This window comes from Sinocyclocheilus grahami, unplaced genomic scaffold, assembly GCF_001515645.1.
Source record: "Sinocyclocheilus grahami isolate Dianchi unplaced genomic scaffold, SAMN03320097.WGS_v1.1 scaffold146.1, whole genome shotgun sequence".
NCBI lineage: Eukaryota > Metazoa > Chordata > Actinopteri > Cypriniformes > Cyprinidae > Sinocyclocheilus > Sinocyclocheilus grahami.
In genome coordinates, this window is record NW_015505325.1 from 793,709 (window position 1) to 820,041 (window position 26,333).

The 26,333-nt window shown below is 36.5% G+C and overlaps 2 protein-coding genes across 5 annotated transcripts; both read right to left on the reverse strand.

Moving 5' to 3' along the window:
• Window positions 1-360: 360 nt before the first annotated feature.
• Window positions 361-4,615, reverse strand: LOC107591786 (aminomethyltransferase, mitochondrial). The gene is made up of 9 exons (XM_016281038.1): window positions 4,534-4,615; window positions 4,178-4,345; window positions 3,904-3,984; window positions 3,648-3,779; window positions 2,559-2,637; window positions 2,124-2,269; window positions 1,222-1,402; window positions 994-1,149; window positions 361-888 (listed from the first exon to the last, which is right to left on the reverse strand). The coding sequence occupies exons 2-9, from the start codon at window positions 4,289-4,291 to the stop codon at window positions 710-712; spliced, it is 1,068 nt and encodes a 355-aa protein (XP_016136524.1). The 5' UTR covers window positions 4,292-4,345; window positions 4,534-4,615; the 3' UTR covers window positions 361-709.
• Window positions 4,616-13,473: 8,858 nt separating this feature from the next.
• LOC107591782 (hyaluronidase-1-like) lies at window positions 13,474-24,427 on the reverse strand. 4 transcript variants are annotated; one of them, XM_016281032.1, is made up of 4 exons: window positions 24,300-24,427; window positions 14,900-15,714; window positions 13,983-14,072; window positions 13,474-13,794 (listed from the first exon to the last, which is right to left on the reverse strand). In XM_016281032.1, the coding sequence occupies exons 2-4, from the start codon at window positions 15,710-15,712 to the stop codon at window positions 13,534-13,536; spliced, it is 1,164 nt and encodes a 387-aa protein (XP_016136518.1). In that variant the 5' UTR covers window positions 15,713-15,714; window positions 24,300-24,427; the 3' UTR covers window positions 13,474-13,533. The 4 variants fall into 4 exon arrangements, with proteins under 4 accessions (XP_016136518.1, XP_016136516.1, XP_016136517.1 ...); XM_016281030.1 differs by having other exon boundaries at window positions 14,777-15,714; XM_016281031.1 differs by lacking the exon at window positions 24,300-24,427 and adding an exon at window positions 23,468-23,508 and having other exon boundaries at window positions 14,777-15,714.
• Between the last annotated feature and the right edge of the window lie 1,906 nt (window positions 24,428-26,333).

Consider the following 26,333-nt stretch of genomic DNA (forward strand, 5'->3'; position numbering starts at 1 on the left):
GCAACCAATCAAGTAAGTTTATAAAATTATATAGAATAAATTTAATTATCCTACCACATTCCAAAAAGAAATAAAAATGGAAATGTTCTTTCAAACCGAAAGACTTCAGAGTGATGTGGTCTAAAGTTAATGACATTAATAATACTACAGCTTGACAACCTACTCAGAGAAATTAGGCACTTTTCTAATATAGTTGATCTCATTCAGATTGGCTTTGTTAATTATTGTATCATTGTACATCATAAAGCTATGACACTAAAACAGTACACTGGTGTAAAATGAGCCAGATGTGTGGCAAACTTATTAAAGGAATCTTAGTCAGTAATCTTTAAAACAGATGTCACCTTCCCACACTCAAACTAACATTTTAAGTGCTCTATGTTAGACACACACACAGAAACAGCAAGTGGTCCTTTCCCACATCCTGAAATTCCATTTGATTTGAATTTCAAGTGAAGTGGCCAAAATGTTGTGCAATTATTACAGAATGCCCTGGAATGTAATTTAAATGGAAGTAAATTATGTTTGTGTTTATAGTTTGCATTATGGAATGCTCAATGTTGGCGTGTGTCTCAGGCTTTGCGTAATCTCTAATGTTGGTCTCCATTCCAGCAGCAATCCAGTGGCAGTGACCTCCACTACTAAATACTACCAGACAGGTCTTCAACAGACCCTCTTGTACACACAGATGGCTTTATGATCAGTAGGTCTACTGGCCCATGTAATACTTGGTGGGCACGAATGGCATCTTGCTGACCACTGCTGGCACTACTTTCTTCCTCACTTCCACCTGGATTGATGTGCCCACTTTACTGAAGCCAGCTTCCACGTAGCCCATGGCAACATTTTGTTTGAGGCAGGGGGAGGGGCATCCACTGGTGACCTCACCTAAAATAATGTGGGCGGGAAAGAAAACCATACAGGTTCAGAATGACATGACAGTGAATAAATGATGATGATTTTAAACCATTCCTTTAAACATGCGTTTGTTACCTATAACCCTGCCGTCAGATGACAGGATTGGTGTGTGCTGTCTGACAGGTGGTCCAGTGGAGATCAGTCCCACTCTCTTTCTCTGAGTTTTTGCCTTTATTTGTGGAACAATGATGTCAGCACCGGGAAAATCTCGTGCCTGTCGACGGCGCTTACCTTAACACACACACAAATACATTAGCATTAAATAAACATGCATGGGATATGATAATAAAAGTCTTGACGCACCTATAGTCCAAACAAGACTTGCTTCCACAGGTGTGGTGGTCTCATCAATGTCGTTGCCATAGAGACAAAGTCCCGCCTCCAGCCTGAGACTGTCTCTGGCACCGAGACCAGCGAGTTTCACCTCAGTATCGGCTAACAACTTTTCAGTCAGTGAGACAACGTCTCCACTTGGTACTGAGATCTGAATAAATTATAAATAAAGAAAATACATAAACAAACTTTACAGACATGCCAAAAAACAAACAATAACCAACCCCCCCCCAAAAAAAGACGAAAGTGTTTAAAACTAGCTAGTTTAGTTAATTTAGTTATTAGATAATAGATGAATCTATCCGACATTTCTAACAGTTCTTACACTGTAAATAAAAATGAGATTTGTGCCTCTAATAATTTCTAATAGTCATGAGACACAAAAGTTTAGAATCTAAGATTTTTAATATTTTTTAAAGAAAGTCTCTTATAATCACCAAGGCTGCATTTATTTGATCAAAATACAGTAAAAACAGTAATATTGTGAACAATTATTACAATTTAAAATAACTGTTTTATATTTATTCCTGTGGTGGCAAAGCTGAATTATTCTAGTCTTCAGTGTCACATGATCCTTCAGAAATCATTCTAATATGCTGATTTGGGGCTCAAGAAACCTTTACTTTTATTATCAATGTTGAAAACAGCTGAGCTGGTTAATATTTTTGTGGAAATATAAACTTTAAACAAACAGCATTCATTTGAAATAGAAATCTTTTGTAACATTATAAATGTCTTTACTGTCACTTTTGACCAGTTGAATGCATCTTTGTTAAATAAAAGTATTAATTTATTTAAAAACCTCAAACTTTTGAACAATAGTAAATAATTTCAGTACAGTTGTCATACAGTCAGATGGAGATCACACCCACCTCAACTCCATCCTCCCCTGTATATCCGCAGCGCGTGACCCTGCAGCCCTGAATGCCAAACACTGGGGTCAAAACACTGGTCATAAAGGTCAGCTTCCTGAGGTCATCACCCACACCTTTCTGCAGAACCTGGGCCATTGATGGGCCTGCATTCAACATGAATAAACATATGAAGAGTTCAGATGCAAAAGCCTCTAAGTACGTCTGACGTTTATCTTTAAAATGAGCATTTCTTTCTGGCTTCTATCTATAGGTTTCTATGTAAGTACTGGTACTTTTGCATTGGAACTCTTCATATAATCAATGCTGAATCAAATGCCCCAAAAACGTACATTATGCATTTAAATAACACGCATACACCAATGTATTCTAAAAATATAAAACAGGAATGTGGGCAGTATTACAATGCAAGAATACCACAGACTCATGACTTACCCTGCAGAGCAATAAGACTTTCTTCCATGAACTCCAAATCTACATCATGACCTGCTGCTTTAAACTCCTGCAGTCTGGCCTACAAACAAACACACATACATCTGAGCAAACACATGTGTAAGCAAATAAATATATACAAATAAAAAGTATAAACAGACGGACTGCATTAAAAAAAATCCGAAAAAAATGGAAATGAAAAATGTTAAGGAATTTTGAAGCCCCCTTTGTGGTGTTTAAGGGGGTTAATATTTTGGCAGGCTATTTGCACGAAGTGTAAAAAACATAGCGATAAAGGCTATTTACACTAAGTGAAAATAGCATATTTTCTTAGCGATAGATGCTATTTACACTAAGCGCAAATAGTGATGGATGCTATTTACACTAAGTGAAAATAGCATATTTTCTTAGCGATAGATGCTATTTACACTAAGCGCAAATAGTGATGGATGCTATTTACACTAAGTGAAAATGGCAGTATTTTTAACAATATGCTATTTACACTAAGTGCAAATAGCGATAGATTCTATTTACACTATGTTAAAATAGCAGGATTTGCTGCCATTTATACTAATTGCAAATAGTGGCAATTATCTGCACCTCAGTATTATAGTACATTATAATGCAATAATATGCAATAATAACATATTGAGTGTAAATTATAATTTTAATTCAAATTATTAAATAGATGCCACCTTATTGGGACAATAAAGCCCTCCCTACACCTACCCGATACCTTATTTTCAACTTTTTAATTATTTCCTTCATTTTTATTGAAAATAAATGTCTTTCCGATGTGATAAGAGATTTGAAAAGGGAGAAAAAAAAATTCGGCAAAAGGCGGGTCGATTGCGCTAAAAAAAAGACTACGTTACACGCTTTACCATCTACGCCACTAGAGCTAACAATTGACAACAGTCTTTTATAATGTTGACCAGCCCTATCACATGTTTGTGGGTGGAGCTAGTGTAAATAGCCTCTGCCAACAAGGCAGATATTTTCACAGTCATTATAGAAAAATATTTGAATGCCCTGATCAACCAATCAGAATCAAGTAAATTAATATGTTTAATGATCATTAACTGTACTGGCCTGCATATGAGCAGAGTCTTTGTCTGCACAGCCAGCATTGGAGACAACATAAAGGTAACCCTGGTCTGTCTTGGTCACTATCAGATCATCCATGATTCCTCCTTTAGCGTTTGTGAAGAGGGAGAGAGTGCCCTAGGGAAAGAAAAAAAAAATTTGGATGGCTAAAAATTGCTTCTTTTTTTTTTTTTGTGCTAAAGTTAACAATTATTAGAACACTCTGTGTGTGTGTGTGTGTGTGTGTGTGTGTGTCTCTTACCTGGTTGTCTTTTAGTTCAACAATGTCTCCAACAATCAGAGACTCTATGAACTTCACTCCGTCTCTACCATAGACTTTAGTCTATGAGGAGAAAACGGCAAATATTCATTAGACACACCTCACACTACGGTCTCAAAATAATGAATAGCCAATATTGTAGGTCAGATGTGGCATTTTAAGTTGATCTTTTACTTAATTTTTAAAACATGTATTGGATCAACACAAACCATATGAATTGGTCTACATACAGTACATTAAATGTCTACACACTGACCTGCAGCATGTGACTGACGTCGAAGATGGAGCAGTGCTGGCGTGTGTGCATGTGTGAGTTAATGTGACTGTCTTTGTACTGCACAGGCATACTCCATCCTGCAAACTCCACCATCTTACCACCCTGAGCCCTGTGGAATTCATATAGCGGGGTCTTCTTGAGCGCCACCTAGACACAGAGAAAAATCAATGCAAATAATACCTGTTGGATAAAGTTAATATTTATACAATACAGTTAATAATATAGTTAATAATAACGATAATTATTATAGTAACACAGTATAGTATAACATTTGTAGTGTGTTATTAAATCAGCTTAAGATACTGTGACCTTTGACCTCAAGAGCTGGATCCTACCTATGAGTCTGCCCACTTTTACCTCACATTAGGCCCCATTAGCTATTTACAGTTTACGAAACCAGTCCAAAGTCAACTAAGCAGTCTAAAACACTATCTGATCCACAGAGTGAGTGTGTGCTTGAGGCTTTATCTTTATTACATTAGATAATTCATCACAAGCTCAACTGGTGTTTAAAAATTCGAGAGAATTCAGTGCCTTGTGACCACTAGTGATTGAGTCTAATTATTTGATCACTGTTATTGACATTATTACACATGTGGTTTTCATAAGATCATATTAATTGAGAGATTACATGGAATATGTCAATAAGCTTTAATTCATTTGTCACACCCACAGGACCATTGAAAATGAACGAACAAAGAAAAAAGATTTGTACAAATAAAAACAAAACAATCTGAGCAGTTGGCTAACCTAAAATATACAACTTCGCTTACAGATTCATATGTTTGAAGTTAAAAATGCTCATAGACATACAATCTGCGCGCCTCGAGCGTTGTCTGCGTTTGATGACGTTACAGGGTGATCCGAATGAACACATTTAGCTAAATGAAGAATATTGTTTAGTTAATGCCTATTTTGTATGTACATTTGTTCACTTATCATTTACTGCCCTCAGCACGAACCGATAAACATCTAAAAATGTATTGTGAATGTCACTTTGGATAAAAGCGTCTGCCAAATGCATAAATGGAAAATCATTTTTACCCAAATATTTGTTCCTCGAAAGTGTTAAAATAATTATTATATTCCTCGCGAAACACATCCCTAATTTTTGTGCTGCGTGTCTAAAGCTATATATATAAAGCTATAAAAATGCACTTTTTTTTATCATTTACTGCCCTCAGTAGTCTGTATGTATAATATGATTTCATATTTCAACAGAAAAGAGCAAAAGAAACACCAATTCTTACAAAGGTGTGTTTACAGGAGACCTTTTAATGTATCTTTCAATACTTGGCCCCAGAGGTGTAGCCATCATTTCAGAAGGGAACAGAAATGTCAAATGTGTTTATTTTAGGTCTAATTGTTAGGTTTTTATTTTTTATTAGGTCTAATTGTTAAGTTTTTATGTATTTTCCTTATCTCTTACTTTTAATTGGCTAAGAAATCAAATACACTGCTGGACAATTACCAATAATTTGTATTCTGTAACATTTTTCCTGTATTTTCCTAATGGCAATTTTATGATTTGTTCATATACTACACTTTTTTCCATTTTCATCACAAAATAAGGTAGAAAATATATTTTATATTTTCTATAGGCTATTGTAATAAATGTCACGTCAGTTAGCACTGCATTATTCAGATACTTTGTTTAGCCTATTACCTGGAGATGACTTGAAAGAAACACATAAACCATATATTATAATCCCCCACGTATTCTACGCCCATGCTTGGGCCCCTATGTTAAATAGCACGACTGAACAAACAAAAAAGCTATATTTTTTTATTCTTTCATATAAAAAACTGAAAACAGCAAAACTCATAATGTGAATCTTTAACTAGTCATTTAATATAACAAGTCTAACCAACCCAATTTAATTTTCATAAACATATAGTAACACTTTGTTCATTTTTCGGAGTGATTCGTCATAAGAGTCATTCATTCGAGAACTACGCTGATCGCACTGTGTGCAGTTTTGATCCGCCTAAAGGAACCGATTCATACGAGTCATTAGTTTGGGAACTACGCTGATCGCACTGTGTGCAGTTTTGATCCGCCTAAAGGAACCGATTCATACGAGTCATTAGTTTGGGAACTACGCTGATCGCACTGTGTGCAGTTTTGATCCGCCTAAAGGAACCGATTCATACGAGTCATTAGTTTGGGAACTACGCTGATCGCACTGTGTGCAATTTTGATCCGCCTAAAGGAACCGATTCATACGAGTCATTAGTTTGGGAACTACGCTGATCGCACTGTGTGCAGTTTTGATCCGCCTAAAGGAACCGATTCATACGAGTCATTAGTTCGGTAATTGATGTAACACATGATCTGAAAAAGAACCTATTCTCGGTTCCCAACGCTAGCTAGCCTACAACACAATTTCGCTTAGTCTTTAAGAAAACGTACTTTTTTATGTTGTAGTTTTGATATTACCCTAAGACAAGTTAAGACATAATGGATATAAGAACACATTCTTACTATTAAGCTACATAAGACATTTTCTTGCAATATCAAAGTTTTAATGCCTGTATTACAATATACACAATGTCAACACGTAACGTTAACTGAATGATTGTTTGGCCCCAAATCTATAAATAACCGTTCTTCTCGTCCATGAGGCAGCAGCTATTTTGGGTCTGGGGATTTTGAGCTGTATTTAGGGGTAGAGGTGCCAGGCGGACGAGAAGGACGGTTGCTCTGGCTTTTCTTTAGTGTTTGTCAACAACACAACGACCCACAGACGTTTATTAGCGTTTGATGAAAACACAATCTGAGGGTAAGTCTACACGCGCACAGTTTACCACTAAGAAATATTTTGCAGTTTTGAGTTAATGTGCATGGACCATAGTGGATACATCAAACATGAGCTCATTTGCTACTGATCTTTGTTCAGTCCATTCAGCCAAAATTCATCGGAGACTATTCACATGGGTTCCGTTTTTTTCCTGTTTACTCTCTTAATCTGATACATTATATAAGGGGCTGAATAGAGTTTTTTGTGGTATTGTGAACTGTACCAAAAAACGAATGTCCATGTTTATTCAATATCAAACATGGCACATTTAACATCACTGCTGTTTCCAGACTTAAACTGGTTTCAGTCATGCATCAAAATTGGCTAAATGTTTTAGATAAATATAGCTGTTCAAAAGCAACAGCACTATAGCCTCAAACTTTGGTAAATGCAGCACATTTAACATCAATAAAGCTGTGCTTTAACGGTCAAATGTAATGGCTTTGCCCTTAATTTAACATCCAATCATTAATGAATGGGGATGGGAATAGTTATTCACATATATAGATGTCTTTTGCTTTTGTTAGGAGGAATAGTTCACTCAAACGTATAATACTGCCTTCATTTATTAACACCTCATGCCATCTACCGTAGGACTTTCTTTCTTAATGGAAATGCAAAAGGTGAAAATCTGAAGATTGTTTTCCTGGCTCTGTCCCATGGAATTACAGTGACTGAAATTTCAGTCTGCTTCTCACAGTAAGGTAATCATATGACTTTTTAAAAGATTTGCAATATAGTGCAGAAGCCGTATGGACCACTTTCATGGTGTGTTTTTTTTCTATCCTTTTTGGAAGCTTAAAAGCTCTGGTCTCCATTCGTTGTAATTGCATGGAAAAGTGAGAGCAGTGCAAAATGTATTTTGTGTTCTATGAAAGACAGAGTCGTACATAAAACAACATGAGGGGGAGTAAACATAGATTTTTGAATCTTTGAATCAGGTTTTCATTCTCTCTGTCTGTTTGTTAGTGGTGGGAGTGATCATGAAGTCCACTCCTTCTCCTCCTCCAGCATTTGTTCGTGTCAGCGAGCGAGACCTGACAGAGATTGAGCTCCATTCCGTCGACTCGATCAATGACCTGCATCGCACACACTCTGAACAACACAGCAAAGGTTTTCATCATGTCAGAGAGTGTATGTCTGACTTTAAAATCCTTTAAAAATAATTTCTATACAACTCAAACCCACCTCTCACTGTCAGGTGTTCAGCCACCCCGTCCACCACCTCCTACCTCCAATGGGAATCTTCAGATGCAAGATCAAGGAGTTGTCTATCAAACAGGTCAACCAGTCAGAAGGCCCTGTGTGAGCAGACTGAATGACATATGCACTTCCACCAGGCGGCACTGTTTTTTAGCATGTGCAGCCATTATTGCGTTCCTCCTTACTCTCATTCTTATCTTCAGTTTTTTAGGTGAGAATATCTGTTTGTTAAAGCTGAAATTCTGAAATTAATGTTTTAAGGCTAAACTAAAATAAATGTTTTGGCTTCAATACAAGTCAAGTTCCATTGACCGCTTTTGTACCATAATCTTGATTTAAACACTACAGAGCCACTAAGGGGATATGGTGATCAAAAAAATCAGATGAGAGGAAATGACATTTTAATGCATTTGTGTTCTCATGCAAAAGTATTACGTTCCCAGTTGTTCTCTCGCAAAGTTGCGTTCCCCCAACAGAATTTTAAGTCACAAAACATTTGTGTTCCCTTGCAGAACTGTTGTGCCAAGAAACTTTGCATGCTGTCGCAAAAGTTATCTAAATTGCCATTTTTTGAGTTGGAATACATTACTATGTATTTCTGTGCCTTCCTTTGACTGCAGTTTTTGTTGTCGTTATTGTTTCCACTTTGTGTCATTATCAAGTGGATACTCCACCTTTGTTCTTCTGTTTGTTCAGGATCATTATTCCACTGATGCTGTCAACGGAGCTTTTTGAACATATTGATTCCAGAACATTCATTTAGAGAGCCTGTTGAATTGTTGTTTCATCAAATAACATGAGTTTTCTGTTGCTAACCCTCCAGTCCAGCAGAGCAGTGCTCTCCACACACTTTTGGAGATGGTGAAACCGAAACAGGAAACAGCTGAAGAAATCTCCCAACTCTTACAAGAGCTGCACAAGCTGCACATCAACCTCACAGTGCAGCGACCCTAACAACAAATCATTCGACACAGATCCACAGGAGAAACATTATTGCACTGTGACAACACTGAGAGAAGAGCACCGATTACTTCACATCAATATGTGTGATTCTGTCTTAAAGGCTTCTATTACTTCGGTGGAATCCATAATCTTGCTCAAAAACATTCACTTAGCCTGCTGATTTTTGTGCTGTGTAACTGGACAATAATGTATTAATTAATGGACTTTTCACCAGTATTGTTTTGTACACTTATATGCTTACACACTAGTTGGGAACTTATTATATTAGTTTCACTACAGCAAATGATAATACAAAGAAATATGGGGGAAAAAATACGAATAATCATACTTGTAATTATATTTTAATTCATTATCACTCTAACAAACATTAAATTGTAATGTAAAACAAGCTTGATCAAGGGTGTTTTGAATGAGCAAGAACTTTCACTATGGCGAGCTATTGTAAGTGATTGCAGAATGACTGTAAATAATTATATAGACTATAATATTCTATTTAATAAGAAAAAAGGAATTTTAAAACAATAATAAAAATAAATGGAAATGTTCTTACATTTTGTGGAGTCCTGGTTTTATTGTGAAAGGTGTATCTGCACATTATTACAAATAACAAAAATGTATTTGTAATCTTTCATCAAAAATACAACTAGCTTCTTTAATGTGAGACTTACTATGGGCTATGAGGTTATTAATCTATATGCTTTTGCTAAAGTCGACAGACCACATTATTTCAACTTGGTTAAACATTTTTTGTAACCTTTTTAAAAAAAAATTGTGTTCAACAGCAGAATTCCTGCTGGAAAACGACATTACCCATGATTCTGCAAAGAAATCCCCACTAATCAGAGAATCAAATCAAGCAAATCATGATAAAAGGCTTCTTCACTACCCATTCACTCCCATGAAGCACTGTGAATGACGTAATAGAGTCTTCCTACGCTTGCACTACTTATATATTTGTATACAGTGGTGGCCAAAATTTGTATTTTCACAAGCTAAAAATGGTTTCAAGTCAGTTATTTATATATTTTGCTGTAGTGCATCAGTAGGAATTATCAGTTTACATTAATTTTGCCATTGTAATAATCCAGTGAGATTTTTGTTTGCACAAGGAGTCTGACAACAGCCAGTGCTCCACACAGAGATCTGATCTCACCATCATCCAGTCTGTCTGGAATGACATGAAGAAACTGAGACAAACTAAATCCAGAAGAACTGTGGCAACATCTCCAAGATGCTTCAAGAAACCTACTGTACCTGCAAAGCTACCTGGAAAAACTATGCGCAAGTGCACCTAGGGCAAAAGCTATTTTAAACGCAAAGGATGGTCACACTAAATGTTGATTTAATTTAGTTAATAGTAGTTAATTGATCAAGAAAATCTATTTATGACATTATTTTTGACAGCATCCTCATTTTAGAGCATTTTTACACAATTGTCCAACTTTTCACAGTACTGTAGCTTTGCAGGTACAGTAGGTTTTTTTGAAGCATCTTGGAGACGTTGCCACAGTTCTTCTGGATTTAGTTTGTCCCAGTTTCTTCTGTTTCTTCATGTCATTCCAGACAGACTGGATGATGGTGAGATCAGATCTCTATGTGGAGCACTGGCTGTTGTAAGACTCCTTGTGCAAACAAAAATCTCACTGAATTAATGGCAAAATTAATGTTTTGAAATGTAAACTGATATTTCCTACTGACACACTACAGCAAAAGATAGGAATAACGGACTTAAAACCATTTTTTAGCTGGTGAAAATACTAGTGTTCTAATAATTTTGGCCACCACTATATATTGCAATAAACGTAAACAAACTTTTGTTTCTATATACACAAATCATCATGATTTGTCCATCAGTTTTATTTTGATTATGTTATTTGAAATGCTTCATGGGTTTGTAGTTCTTTCTCATATTAAAGCCATTGAGTACACAGTCTTGAACCTTGGTATTTGTCCGATTTTTAAATACTTCTTTGCTTCAAATCAAAGTTTTCAAATCAAATGTTGTGATTCACCAAACCAACACATCCACAGTAAGTAGCTGGTCGGTTTTAATATCTTACAACTTTTAAAAGATGTTTTTAAAAATCCCTATAGGAAAAAATGAATAGGAAAAATAATTCTGAAGCCAAGGCACTGAAGAAATAGGTGGCAATAATGCACTCTATTCTAATGTTAATAAACAGCTAAATAGCTTTTTAGGCATTGTTTTAGCAAATCTTACTCTATTTCGATATTTAACGCCTACTTTTCACCATCCAATCATTTTGTGATGGATAAACTCAACTGTCACTCTACATTTTTTAAATCATGGAATATTCGGTTTTACTCAGAAATGTCACATTACAAATAAAATGGGTTGCAAGCAGAGTTTCACATTAACTTTAAAATGTATTTGCTTTTATTGTTGTTGGATGAATCAAAGCCACTGCTATTAAAGGGTTAGTTCACACAAAAATGAAAATTCTGTAATTAATTACTCACCCTCATGTCGTTTCAAACCCGTAAGACCTTCGTTCATCTTCGGAACACAAATTAAGATATTTTTGATGGAATCTGAGAGCTCTCTGACCCCGCATAGACAGCAACGCAACTGAAATGTTCCCAAGTCCAGAAACGTAGCAAGGAGATGTGTAAAATAATCCATGTGACATCAGTGGTCCATCCGCAATTATACGAAGCTACGAGAATACTGTTTGTGCGCAAAAGAAAAAAAAAACTTTATACAACAATTCATTCACTCCGCATCACCCTGGTGCCATTTTGGAGAATATCCGCTGCACGTAAACAGCGTATGCTGTTCCGTGTCAGCTGTGTCACACGTATACGGATCTCCTTGCTACGTTTCTGGACTTGGGAACATTTCAGTTGCGTTGCTGTCTATGCGGGGTCAGAGAGCTCTCAGATTCCATCAAAAATATCTTAATTTGTGTTCTGAAGATGGACGAAGGTCTTACGACGACATGAGGGTCAGTAATTAATGACAGAATTTTCATTTTTGGGTGAACTAACCCTTTAAGTATGCTATTTTCAAGGACATGTAAGAACCACACTGAACTTCTAGGATGGCTTTGTCAGCCATAGAGTTGCATGGATTTTGAAATTGAATTTGCACACAGTCCAAACCAGAGAATTGGTTGTGCATTTTTCAGTATGCAGTAATGGCACCCTGATATCTTAATCCTATTTTGCTTTAATGTGTTTTGCTTTAAATATGCACTAGCAAGAGCACCTCAAAACTTATATTAATAGTAATAAGTCAAATAATAATAATAATTGTTATTATTATTATTATTGAAAATGTGTAATGCAACAGGAAAAATATATTTAAAACAATATATGATGATGATTATTATTATTATTATTATTGGTATAATCATTAGGGATGTAACGATTCGCTCAACTCACAATTCGATTCGATTCACAATTTTTTAACAAAATGAGATTTAAGACAAATTATAAATTAAATGTGATCTTTTATTATTGCTTGGACAAAATGCTGCACGTTTCTTTGTGAAATTGAAATAACACTATAATAATATACTAATATAGCACGTCCATATTATTGCTCTTTTGTTGGTTTTAATTGCTTCTATTGTCCACATTTGTAAGTCGCTTTCGATAAAAGCGTCTGCTAAATGACAAAATTTAAATATAATGTAAATGTAAATGACAAAACTAAATTGAAATTTTAAAACAAGCCCCAAATAAAATAAATAAGTAACACAAATAAAATTAATCTCTTCATATAAATAAAATAAGGCTTTGTCTGTGCTCTTTCAATTTAAAATTAGAGGCAACCACTGCATTTTAATCATGATTAGAGATCAACCGATATATCGATTTACCGATATTTTTCCCGATTTTACAATAATCGGATATCGGTTTTGTAATATCGGATTCACCGATAAACATTGTGGATGTTTTGAGAATTCCGCACAGGATCACCATTGCAGCGCATCTGAGGGGAAACAAGACAACAACAACGGTGTGCACGGGTACTTGATTTACTGTAGTTAGTAAACCTTATTTAACATAACAGCCATTAATGCACAAATTAGATGTATTACATAAATGCCTGATATGCAGTTTATGCAGCTTGGCTCGAAGAAATAGAGACAAACTCACGGAGTCACGTAAAATAATCTGTTGAGTCCTGTCCCAATAAAGACGTAACTTTGCGTGAATTAAATAATATGCAGCCATGAATGGACGCATGTTGGAAATAAAAGTGCTGAATTTAATTTGCTCTCTGGGTTTGAAACGACATGAGGGTGAGTAATTAATGACAGAATATTCATTTTTTGGTGAACTAACCCTTAAAGTGTGTTTTTTATAATAATATGGAAAATCAGAACACCACATATGTTCTTAGGAATTTCTTTGCTCACAGTGTTCTCCACTCCATCCTTCAAAGCAGATACACTTAAACTTTGACCTCATGTCACTGAGAGGAAGAGCTTCATGGGTACCATGTAGAGGGATCATGTAACCTGAGTGAGGGTCCTGTCGAGCGCACCGTCCCTGGGCGTTACACATTCTTTTACTGCAGTTCCTGACACCGGCCTGCAGGGAGCCGACATATTCTCCTAATACTGAGCTGATGTAATCACGCAAGAGAGCGCACTGCCGCTGGAGAAAGACAGAAACATATAACAGCTGCAACAATGAGTAACAAGATATGTGCTAAGTCTAATACCGAATATTATGCATTTTCAGTTTGTGTACTGAAGGTGTTTGGACTTATAGGGAGCATTAGGTTATTGCACAAAGGTAAATCCAAACTATAAACCCTCACACACACAGTTAGGCCTACTGACCTTAGACTTGGCAAAACTCAGCTCGCCCCATAGCACAACTCCAGTGGCACCTAAAGCAGCACTCTCACCTAGTGTGTGCTCCAAATCAGTCTGAAAAGATACACATACTATGACACAGAATCACAGAAGAATGTTGTTTTTAAAATCAGATCAGCCTGAATTAGATTATTATATTATATTCTAGCAATTACTGATAACTGATAGTTATTTTAATGTTATGGCTGTTGACCAGAATTAAAATTGTCCAATATTAAAATTCTAAAATATTTTGTGTGAATAAGTAAATAAATAAACACTGAAAATTAAAAATGAAATGCTTTTAAATGCTAGTTAAATTGAGCTATCACAACATTATAATGTACAGTATAAGACATTTTGAAATTTACTAAATATTAAATTTAGCAGTGGTTTTAATAAATATTAAACAATATATATATTTCAAAAAAATAATGTTTTTAAAATTAACATTAATTGACTGTCCCCTTGAATAAGGTTAGTTACCTTTACAGTAACCAAAAATGTATATTTCGTATGTACAGCAGCACTGTGCACTTACAAGCCATTGGCCAAGAATTTACATTCTTGCATACTTGAATTGAGCAGGATTCTGAGCTAAAGGAGAACTATCTGCTTAAAAATGAGAATGAGGTGAGTCACCTATGACTATACTGGGCACAAGCTCAAAACTAAACCCCTCCTCTTTCAATATCTATTCTATCATGATAAGACTGGAGCTCAGAACAAACGCAATGTAAAACAGCGTGGAAACTGTCAAAGGGTTCTTGTGTAGGTACCCGATTAAGAAACGCCAATGTGTGTGTGAATGCCACTCTGGTGTAGGGAAAAACAGGAAGTGCTTCAGTGCCAGGTGAATGCTGGGATGCCACTCGGAGGGCCTCAAGTACACGGTGTCTCACCATGAGTTGAGCATGTGTGTGTCCTGCCAGCTTATGCCACAAATAAATGCTGGGATACAAGGCGGTGGAGTGTTGCCACAAAAATGCCAGTTTATCATTCAGAATCTCTGTTCCATTGTGGCACTGCCCCGTGTATCCACTCTGTCCTTGGCCATGATTGTTATAGCAACTGGGAAACCCATAAAACCCCCATAATCCCTCTGGGCAGAGGCGAACACCTAGGCGTAGAGTCTCTTCCATAAATGCTCTTGCTTCTAATTCAAACTCCGCTTTCGCCTCAGATTTCACTTCCTCTTCGGACATATCTGGATGTTTCCACCTAACCAGGTTTTTTGAAAATTTCCGATATACAATTCTGGTCCCAAAGTTCCACATCCATACAGGCTGCCATGCTTCCCAATCTAGCACGGCTAATCCTCTGAATGTCTTTCTCAACACCTCACTGATCTGCACCTCGGCCAATGAGAGGTGAGCTTTCAGGGATCCTAGTTGAGGCAGGCCACCATTGACCTTTGAGCCCTGACGGTTGATGTAGGGGTAAAGGCCCAGATGGCGCTGATAAAATATGCTCATATTCTGACCCTGAAATCTCTGCTTTGAGTTATGTATGATGTTGAACTGGTGCAGTGGCAGGGAGACCCCATATCGATGCTGACACCAAGCTGTAGGTATATTCCAGATCACTGAAAAGCCACGCCTCCCGATGACAGACTCCACCCCCTCAACCATATTCTGAACAGAGTTGCTGGGAGACAAAATGATTGACAGGGCTAAGGTGAGGATGGGATGGTGAATAGATGATCTCAGAAGCATGCCTATGAAATACACACACAAAATAGTGTCATTTATATGTGATGAAAAAAAAAGCAAATAATCAAGAAAGAAAAAAAAGTGTATAAAACCATAGGCTAAGGTGGCTAAGGTAGACCATAGGCTAAGCACAACATGAATTTCCAACACAACGAGGAAATATACTTCATTATACTTCATCTAAAACTAGTTTGTGGTATACCTATGGTTGCCTGATAACCATATCAGAGCAGATCCGTAATGGAAATTATTGTAAGGTGTTCTCAAAGTTTTGAACATTTATTTTTATGTATGCACTCAATAACTGATGTTCTATTCATTGTTAATAAAAAAAATTAGCAGTTTACCTTTAAAAAAACACTTTGTGGCCATTTACTAAAACCAACTAACCTAAAGATGTTTAAAAAACATTTTTTGAAATATGAAAAAAGAAATGTTGACCAGTTACAGGTCATATATACACTTTACTTATACATGTATACATTTACATACACTACTGTTCAAAAGCTTGGGGTTAAAATGGGTGTTTCTTTAAGAAATTAGGGACACTTGTTTTCAACAATGATAATAATAAAAATGTTCCTTGAGCACCAAATCAGCATATTAGAATAATTTCTGACGGATCATGTAACACTGAAGACTGGAGTAATGGCTGCTGAAAATTCAGCTTTGCATTACAGGAATAAATTATATTTTAAAATATATTCAAATAGAAATCAGTTATTTTGTTTATTTCACAATATTTCTTGTTTTACTGTTATTTGGTCAAATAAATGCAAGCATAAGAGACTTCTTTCAAAACATATTACTAGGGATGCACCGATATGAAAATTTTGGCCGATACCGATAACCGATTATTCTTTATTTTTGAAAGCCGATAACCGATATGTTGGCCGATAAATCTATATCCAAATTGTTATATACTTTTTGAGAGCCTGATTACAAAAAAGGTCTCATCATTAAAAGCCACATCCCAAACACTTCAACATAAGCAGCCTAGTTTGAACGGTGTACGTTTTAAAAATATTTTTACTCTCCCATTACCAAATTTAGTCATAAAAAAGTCTTACAAATAAATAAAATTATGCATAAATAATGCAAACAAGTCACTGGACATCATTACACGTGTAAAGAATCAAAATGAATGCGCCATAGATCAATAAAACGGAATAGCCTCTGCACGGACAATAATTAAATGATTTTAATTACTAAACCATATTGTTGATGAAAATAATAAGAGAACAATACAAGTGGTTGTTGTTATTAATAATGTATCGATGATTTTGAAAAAGTAACAAATTAATACCACTGTTTTAAATAGCAGCCGTTGAGCTGCGCGTGCTGAAGCTGAAGAGCTGAATGAACATGGTAAACTGAAGCGTTTTGCTGGCAGCTTATTTAACTCAAGGAAATGCATCCTGAGATTAATATTAATACAACATAAACATAATATTACAACTTATATATGTACAAAATGACGCAGTTATTGCGTGCTATAGTCAGAATGTGTGATCCTGTTGTGGATGCGCTCTTCCCATATCAACGCGCTGAAACACGGCAACTAAACCCAAAGAATTCCCAACGTTTTATTATAATAATGTTCTCATTAGAATGTTATATACACGACATTCCCAATCATAGTTATTAATGTTGTGCACTGCTGTTTGGGCTGCGTGTGCTGAGCTAAAGATGATCACCGGTAAACTGAAGCGCTCTTTTAACTTAACCAATCGCATTCTATATGAGATAAATCAGATATACATCAAATAAACACAATATTACAATGTACAATTGCACAAAAGGCTGCAAACGAACAGCGCGCATCTGAAGTGTCTCTGAAGGAAATAATGCATTATTTATCGGCTTTAAGATATCGGCCAAATTTTCTTATCAGGCCGATACCGATAACAGAAAAAATGAGCCGATATGGGCCGATACCGATATGGTGGCCGATATATCGTGCATCCCTACATATTACCAACCCCAAACTTTTGAACAGTACATTTTAACATAAGTTGATAAAAAGGAAAAGTCCATGAACACAATATGCATCACCTACCCAACCTCAAATCCTGATCCTATGAAATGGCAAGTGTAACACTTGAAAAGATTATAGGAAGTTTTTATTTTGATGAAATCCATTAAAAGCAGCACATAATCTCAGCAGTGACATTTGTTTTAAAGGGGTGTGATAGAAGACATCCTTGCAATTATTTTTTTTATAAAAACTAAATAATTAGCAGTTAAAACACAAAGTAAACATTGGTATTAAGGCACATTCAGATTACAGTATTTTGAGTCAATACAGTTCAAACAGTTCAGGTTTACAAGATCCTTCTTGTCCTGTAAACACTGTGTTTGTGTACTGAAGAAGTGTAGCATGAGTCTCAGATGTCCTTGTGCATCCAGAAGATGGGCAGCCCTCTGTTGTCGGTGTACGGTGTTTGCTCCAGAGTCTGTGTAACTGGAGCCAAGGATGACGGAGGACAAGATGGAAGAGGTGGAGGAGCAGGGGGACTGGAGAGTGGAGGAGGAGGAGGTGGTGGTGGTGGAGGAGGCGGTAAAATGGAAGGTACAGATGATGCAGGATTGTTAAAATTAGCATCACTATTCCTCCCTTCCTCCTCGTTCTCTGCGCTTCTACAGAACTTGTGCAGCACCTCCATGGGCATGAAGGAGGCCAGCGTCCCGACACTTTGGACAGGTTTGGACAGCACAAACCCTAGATGAGCATAGAAGTGCTGCTTATCATGGGTGGTAAGGCACAATCGGGTGCAGCCCCGTCCTTTGGCATACCACTCAACACCCTCCATCAGGATACGGCCGTAACCATTCCCTCGTAATGTGCTGCACACCACGACCGACTCCACAAACAGACTACGGCTCCCTAGAACGCGGGACAAGCGGGCGTGGCCTATCAGCTTCTCGTCTTGAGTCTGTCTCTCCCCCTTCAACAGCAGGAGACACACTGGATAGCTGTGGCTCGACTGACGGAGCGAATGAATTCGCGCCCCCATGCTGCGCTGCCATTGGGCATTGAGTAATTCTGCACAACCTTCCACTAGGTCCCAGCGCTCGTGAAGAGGTGCAATTCGAATGACTGCACAGCTGATGTTGCCATCGCACCTGCACACACGCCAAGGGCATGGGGTCAACACTTGACTGAACAGCTCAGATGTCATTAAAGGGATAGTTCACCCAAAAATGAAAATTTGATGTTTATCTGCTTACCCCCAGGGCATCCAAGATGTAGTTGACTTTGTTTCTTTAGTAGAACACAAACAAAGATTTTTAACTCAGACCGTTGCAGTCTGTCAGTCTTATCATGGAAGTGAATGGGAAACACGGCTTTGAGAGTAAAAAAAAAACAAACAAAACCAAATTAAACCCTGCAGCTCGTGATGATACATTGATGTGTAAAGACACGAAATGATCGATGCAAGAAACTGAACAGTATTTATATCATTTTTTTTACCTCTGATGCACTGCAATGTTAGTAGAACACAAACAAAGATTTTTAACTCAGACCGTTGCAGTCTGTCAGTCTTATCATGGAAGTGAATGGGAAACACGGCTTTGAGAGTAAAAAAAAAACAAACAAAACCAAATTAAACCCTGCAGCTCGTGATGATACATTGATGTGTAAAGACACGAAATGATCGATGCAAGAAACTGAACAGTATTTATATCATTTTTTTTACCTCTGATGCACTGCAATGTCTGAACTGTCCTGAGCAAGTCCTCGACAGCCGGCACGTGACGCATCTTCTTACTTTACACAAACCGATCGTTTCATGTCTTAGAACATCAATGTGTCGTCATGAGCCACAGGGTTTAATTTGGATTTGTCTGTGCATGTTTTTTTACACTCATAGATTTTGTTACCATTGCCATGCATTATACGACTGATAGACTGCAACGGTTGGACTTAAAAATCATCAAATGTGTTCTACTGAAGAAACAAAGTCACCTACATCTTGGATGCCCTGGGGGTAAGCAGATAAACATCACATTTTCAATTTTGGGTGAACTATCCCTTTAAGGCTTAGAAATAACGGTGAAGAAAAAAAATCAATTTCCACAGACTAATCTATTTATATGAATATAATGTGTATTTTATAATGATTGTATAACAACATAATTGTGTAATAAACGTATTGGCTTGAAATTAATGGGGCTATTAAATGTGTGTAAATCAAGTCTTTGCTCATAATAGGCAGGAAGGGCAATATTATTAGTCTAAAACTGGAAAGTGGCTGGGTTTAAAAGGGCAGAGGACTGAATTTACAAGATTCGAATCGCTTCCTGAACCGGTCAGGCCAAGCGAGGCTTCGGACGTCATCGATGACATCACTGCTCTAAAGCGATACAAGCCTCGATACGCGCTTCACTGAAAGTTGCCGGGATTTCTCAACACACGCTCCGAAGCCTCGGCACAAAACGTAACATCACTACTCAGGACAGTTCAGACATTGCAGTGCATCAGAGGTAAAAATCTATATACATACTGTTCAGTTTCTTGCACAGACCGATCGTTTTGTATCTTTACACATCAATGTATCGTCGGGTTTAATTTGGTTTTGTTTGTGTATGTTTTTTTTTTTTTTACTCTCAAAGCCATGATTCCCATTCACTTCCATTATAAGACTGACAGACTGCAACGGTTTGAGTTAAAAATCTTCGTTTGTGTTCTACTGAAGAAACAAAGTCACCTTGGATCCCCTGGGGGTAAGCAGATAAACATCAAATTTTAATTTTTGGGTGAACTATCCCTTTAACGTAATTCGTTTATTTGGGATAGATTATTTTTTTATTCAACCTCTTGTTGTTCCAAACCTGTATGACTTTTTTCTTCTGTGGAACACGGAAGATATTCAAATGTTGTCGTTGTTGTTTTTTTGTCAGTACAATGAATGTCAATGAGGACCAATCATGTTGTTTTGGACCCCACTGACTCATTGTACAGAGAAAAACAGCTGAAACATTCTTCAAATGATCTTCTTTTGTGTTCCACAGAAGAAACATCATTCAGGTTTGGAACAACATCAGAGTAAGTAAATCATGAAAGAATTTTAACTTCCATATTTTTTCCCTTCCATTAACAGCCTTGAAGAACAAAGGTGGAGTATTCACTTGATTTCTTATAAATCTGCAGTTATTTCTGTAACGTGCTGCAACAGCTGTCAGTTGTTTTCAACACTCAACAGTAGGGATGCACGATATATCGGCCACCATATCGGTATCAGCCGATAAATGCACATTTTTTCTGTTATCGGTATCGGCCTGATAAGAAAATTTGGCCGATATCTTAAAACCGATAAATAATGCATTATTTCCTTCAGAGACACTTCAGATGCGCGCTGTTCGTTTGCAGCCTTTTGTGCAATTGTACATTGTGATATTGTGTTTATTTGATGTATATCTGATTTATTTCATATAGAATGTGTTTGATTAAGTTAAAAGGGCGCTTCAGTTTACCGGTGATCATCTTTAGCTCAGCGCACACAGCTCAAACAGCAGTGCACAACATTAATAACTATGATTGGGAATGTTGTGTATATAACATTCTAATGAGAACATTATTATAATAAAACGTTGTGAATTCTTTGGGTTTAGTTGCTGAGTTTCAGCGCGTTGTTATGGGAAGAGCGCATCCACAACAGGATCACACATTCTGACTATAGCACGCAATAACTGCGTCATTTTGTACATATATAAGTTGTAATATTATGTTTATGTTGTATTATGTTTATGCATTTCCTTGAGTTAAATAAGCTGCCAGCAAAACGCTTCAGTTTACCATGTTCATTCAGCTCTTCAGCTTCAGCACGCGCAGCTCAACGGCTGCTATTTAAAACAGTGGTATTAATTTGTTACTTTTTCAAAATCATTGATACATTATTAATAACAACCACTTGTATTTTTCTCTTATTATTTTCATCAACAATATGGTTTAGTAATTAAAATCATTTAATTATTGTCCGTGCAGAGGCTAATCCGTTTTATTGATCTATGGCGCATTCATTTTGATTCTTTACACGTGTAATGATGTCCAGTGACTTATTTGCGTTATTTATGCATTATTTTATTTATTTGTAAGACTTTTTTATGACTAAATTTGGTAATGGGAGAGTAAAAATATTTTTAAAACGTACACCGTTCAAACTAGGCTGCTTATGTTGAAGTGTTTGGGATGTGGCTTTTAATGATGAGACCTTTTTTGTAATCAGGCTCTCAAAAAGTATATAACAATTTGGATATAGATTTATCGGCCAACATATCGGTTATCGGCTTTCAAAAATAAAGAATAATCGGTTATCGGTATCGGCCAAAATTTTCATATCGGTGCATCCCTACTCAACAGTTTTTATCACCATCACTTCCACATGTCATTTTCAGAGGCAAAAGTTAGAATAATAAAAAGGAAGACTGACTTTGTAAGTAATTCACAGCACTGAAGCAACAAACACAAGCAAATAACAACAGCAACAGCTTATTTCATTAGCAGTTTTCTTTTTTTCTCATAACACATATATGAAAAAAAAAAGTCAAAAAGTCAAAATAGCAGAGGAAGTTGTGGTGTGAATGTGTGATTCCTCTGTTATACCACATGGACTTCATGCTAATGTGAATTGTACTGTAGTTTAGAAAAGAATGACTGAAGACAAAAAAAAAACATTTACATTTTTAAGTACAGTTTAGACATACTTTCAGTCACTAACTTGAAACTTCATTGCATTTACTTTGCAATTCCTTCGCATTTCCTATGTATGAATGCAAGTGAACACCAAAGGGATAGCCTATTTGAACAAAAATGAACCAAACCCATTACCAAATAATCACCCTCATGTTGCTCCAAAACTGTATGCTTTTTTCTTCTTCTGTGAAACCTAAAAGAACATATTTTTATGGAATGCATATATTGAATGGAGGGGGAAAAAATATCCTTTTATATTCCACAAGAGACCGTTTTGGAACGACATGACAGAATTGTAATTTTTGCCTGAACTAGGCTATCCCTTTATTCTTGTTGCCATCTGATATGTACGGTGGCCGAGAGAGCTCAACGCGCTGCAACTTAAGAAAACACATGCAAATTGAAAAAACACCAGCAAATTAAGAAAACATCTTCATCAGTTTGACAACACACGCGCTGCGCTTTTTTCAATGCACCTAGAGAGCAGGGTGAGCAATGGTCAATATGCTAATATATACAGTAAAGTAGTTTTGCATGACTGCAAATGAGATGCACAGAAAATTGCTGGAATGAAACAAGCTTTCCTTTTACACGTTACTTCACATTTCATTTTGCAATTCACAAGAATGTCGATAGCTTAGTACACCAAGGGAAGCAATGGTAGTTGACCAAGTGGACAAGGTTATCGGCCAAAAACATCAGTATACTGATTTATCACTGGTTAATTATGAACGGAACCACACATATAAAAGTAACATGCATATATTCTCTTTTCTATCTTGCTTTTTAATATCGTTTTCTAATAAACCCCAAAACTGAATATAGCTGGCTTCCTCTTTTAAAAGTCGCTTTGGATAAAAATGTCTGCTAAATGCATAAATGTAAATAAATTATAGTTTCTTTGCTAAAATCAAACACAGAACCATGACTGGACTAAAGGATTTAAACCCAGATTCAATGTTCCGACATAAACCATAACCCATTGTAAATAAAAACATAAATCTACCAAACTGTAAACACCAAAAAATTAGCAAAAGTGCAAATAAAACAACCAGCCTCACCTGCAGTCCTCAGAGAGACAGAACTGTCAGTTAATGTTTCAAAGTTGTGTCTCATGCAACTGAAGGTTAAAATCAGGAAACAAGAGACTTTTAAGTGACCTCTTTCTCTGTAAGCTCACTTTAACACTGGCCTGGGGTCAGGTCGGCCCATGCTCTTGTATTAATTGCTTTTATTTTGGTATGGAGAGCCTGGTTCTAGATCAGTAATGAGAGGAAACAGCTCTCACGACTTTACCAAGCCAAGTGTGAAATGCTGATGTGAAGTGTGTGGGGTTTTGAGAAGCTTGAGCTTATAAATGTCTGCAAACCCTAATATGGAGATAACAGTAAAGCTATTCAGAGCACTGCCACTTAACTTGTTCATGGAATAATTGGATTTTCATGGGGTTTTTTTTGTTTAACTCTCAGATCAATTGAGCCCCGAATTTTGGATGAACCCAGTAATGCATTAGCTTCATTCAGACTGATCGTGATGCACAGCCAGACAGAAACACGCATTTTCTCGGTCTCAAGTAAAACTCGAACGTGCGAGTCATTCATCCGTCAAAGGCCACGCGACTCTGACGGGTACTGAACAGAGTTTGATTCAACATTTCTAAAAACGGCAACAGCTTAATAACTATCATATCGTGTTTATAAAATGATATACTAAAGGCTTGTATCTTTAATCAACATTAACAGCATGCCACAAGAGCACAACACGACAGACCGCAAGTGAACAGATAAACGCACAAACACAGAAAGCGGTTATGATTCCCGTTCGACTGCTTGTGAGAGACACGTGCGTTTTATTTTAGATTAGTTTATATGAGATCTTATCTGTGATACTTACATGTTGATAACTTTATCGCTGTCACAGCAGCTGTTTTGAATCTCCCTCTTCTTCTAGTGGAGCAGATGGAACAGCACGAGTCGATTTACTGCCGCCTACTGGCCATGTACACTACACCATCTTCTACATTCTGGATGTACTGTAAGCCTGCTGTGCCCCGCTGCATGAATAACAGTGCTCACATCAATTTATATACAGTGGAACAATCTATAAATACTTGATTGCTGAATACTTGTTTTTTTTCTGAAAAATTGTTAATCATCATCACTCAAAATTTGAAGGAATATTATTAGCCAAGTATACCACTGTTCTACTAACATGTTTGACCAAATTCCCAAGGCATTTCAACAAAAACCTTTATTTTGTGGAAAACACAGTGATCAAAATTAGAGTTACGACAATAAGGTTCCATTAGTTAATGTATTAACTGACATGAACAACGAACAATACACTTATCACACTATTTATTAATCTTTGTTAATGTTAGTTAATTAAAATACAGTTGTTCACTGTTAGTTCATGTTAATTCACAGTGTATTAACTAATGTTAACAAGCACAACTTTTGATTTTAATAATGCATAAGTAAATGTTGAAATTAACATTAGATTAATAATTGCTGTAGAGTATTGTTCATGCTTAGTTGATATGAACTAAAGTAGTTAACTAATGTTAACTAATGAACCTTATTGTAAAGTGTTACCAAAGAAGATTGCAACCAAAATTTTGGAGGGTTACAGCCAGGGCCGGACTGGGACGCAATTTTAGGCCGGGAAATCTCACACTCGTCCAGGCCACACAGAAAAAAAGGGCCAAAATTCTACCTTTTTGGTAACAACAGCTTGACACTGTAGCTGTACATATTAGTAGTTATTCGTACCATTAAGGTACTAATTTGTAGGTCTACCAATTAGAGGTAAAAAAAGGAACAAATATGTCCTTTTAAGGGTCTTGTTACAAGCTGTTGAACCCCAAAAGATGCAATTTTGGCCCCTTATTTCCTGTATATAGCCTATACATCCACAACAATTTCTGAAACCAGACAACCCTATTATTTGTATGGCCATCACATAAAAAAAGGTCTAAATCCTTTGTCTGGAGCAGTGGAAAATAATTCAAGCTTCTCTCTTGCACTGCCCCTTCACTTCCCTTTCCCTTTTCTTCATTCATTTTCCCCAACATCTCTGTCCCTCCCCGTGAACTGTGTCCACCTTGTTGAACACATTCACCTCATTTCAATTTGTTAGCAAATAATGTTATTTATCTTACAATGACTTAAATACCATAGATTTAATAAACCTATATTTCATACAAATATACACTACCAGTCAAAAGTTTTTGAACAGTAAGATTTTTAATGTTTTTAAAGAAGTCTCTTCTGCTCACCAAGCGCATTTATTTGATACAAAGTACAGAAAGAGCCATAATATTGTGAAATATTTTTGCTATTTAAAAATACTATTTACTATTTAATATAACTGCTTTCGATTGGAATATATATGTAAAATGTAATTTACTGCTGTGATCAAAAAGCTGAATTTTCAGCATCATTACTCCAGTCTTCAGTGTCACATGATCCTTCAGAAATCACTCTAATATTCTGATTTGCTGTTCAAGAAACTGTTGTTGTTGTTATTATTATTATTATTATTATTATCAATATTTAAAACAGTCGAGTACATCAGGATTCTTTGATGAATAGAAAGATCAGCATTTATCTGAAATAAAAAGCTTTTGCAACATTATCCATGCTGTCATGAATCCGGTCCATGAACTTTCCTTTTCATTGACTCTCGCACCACACAAACTGTTGCATAGCACCCCGGACTACATTTCCCATCATGCATTGCACTGATTGCACTCAGCACGAATTGCACACACCTGTTTACACTGATTGCACCCAGCTGTTTCATATCACTCCCTCACTATTTAACACTCACTCTGATCCCTTCCCTCTGCCGAGTATTGTTTCAGCGTTTATCACTCTCCTAGAGATAGCTACCTTACGGAGCCCTAGTCATTAGCCTTAGCCCTAG

Excerpts from the sequence above, each read along its gene's own strand:
- LOC107591786 (XM_016281038.1), bottom strand. The coding sequence starts at position 4,291 with ATGGTGGAGTTTGCAGGATGGAGTATGCCTGTGCAGTACAAAGACAGT. Across the intron at positions 3,985-4,177 it reads ACGTCAGTCACATGCTGCAG|ACTAAAGTCTATGGTAGAGA; the intron begins GTCAGTGTGTAG and ends TTCTCCTCATAG. Across the intron at positions 2,638-3,647 it reads AAGACTCTGCTCATATGCAG|GCCAGACTGCAGGAGTTTAA; the intron begins GCCAGTACAGTT and ends GTTTGTTTGTAG.
- LOC107591782 (XM_016281030.1), bottom strand. The coding sequence starts at position 15,712 with ATGCTTCTGAGATCATCTATTCACCATCCCATCCTCACCTTAGCCCTG. Across the intron at positions 14,073-14,776 it reads CATTGGCGTTTCTTAATCGG|ACTGATTTGGAGCACACACT; the intron begins GTACCTACACAA and ends GTATCTTTTCAG. Across the intron at positions 13,795-13,982 it reads TGAGTTTTGCCAAGTCTAAG|CGGCAGTGCGCTCTCTTGCG; the intron begins GTCAGTAGGCCT and ends GTCTTTCTCCAG.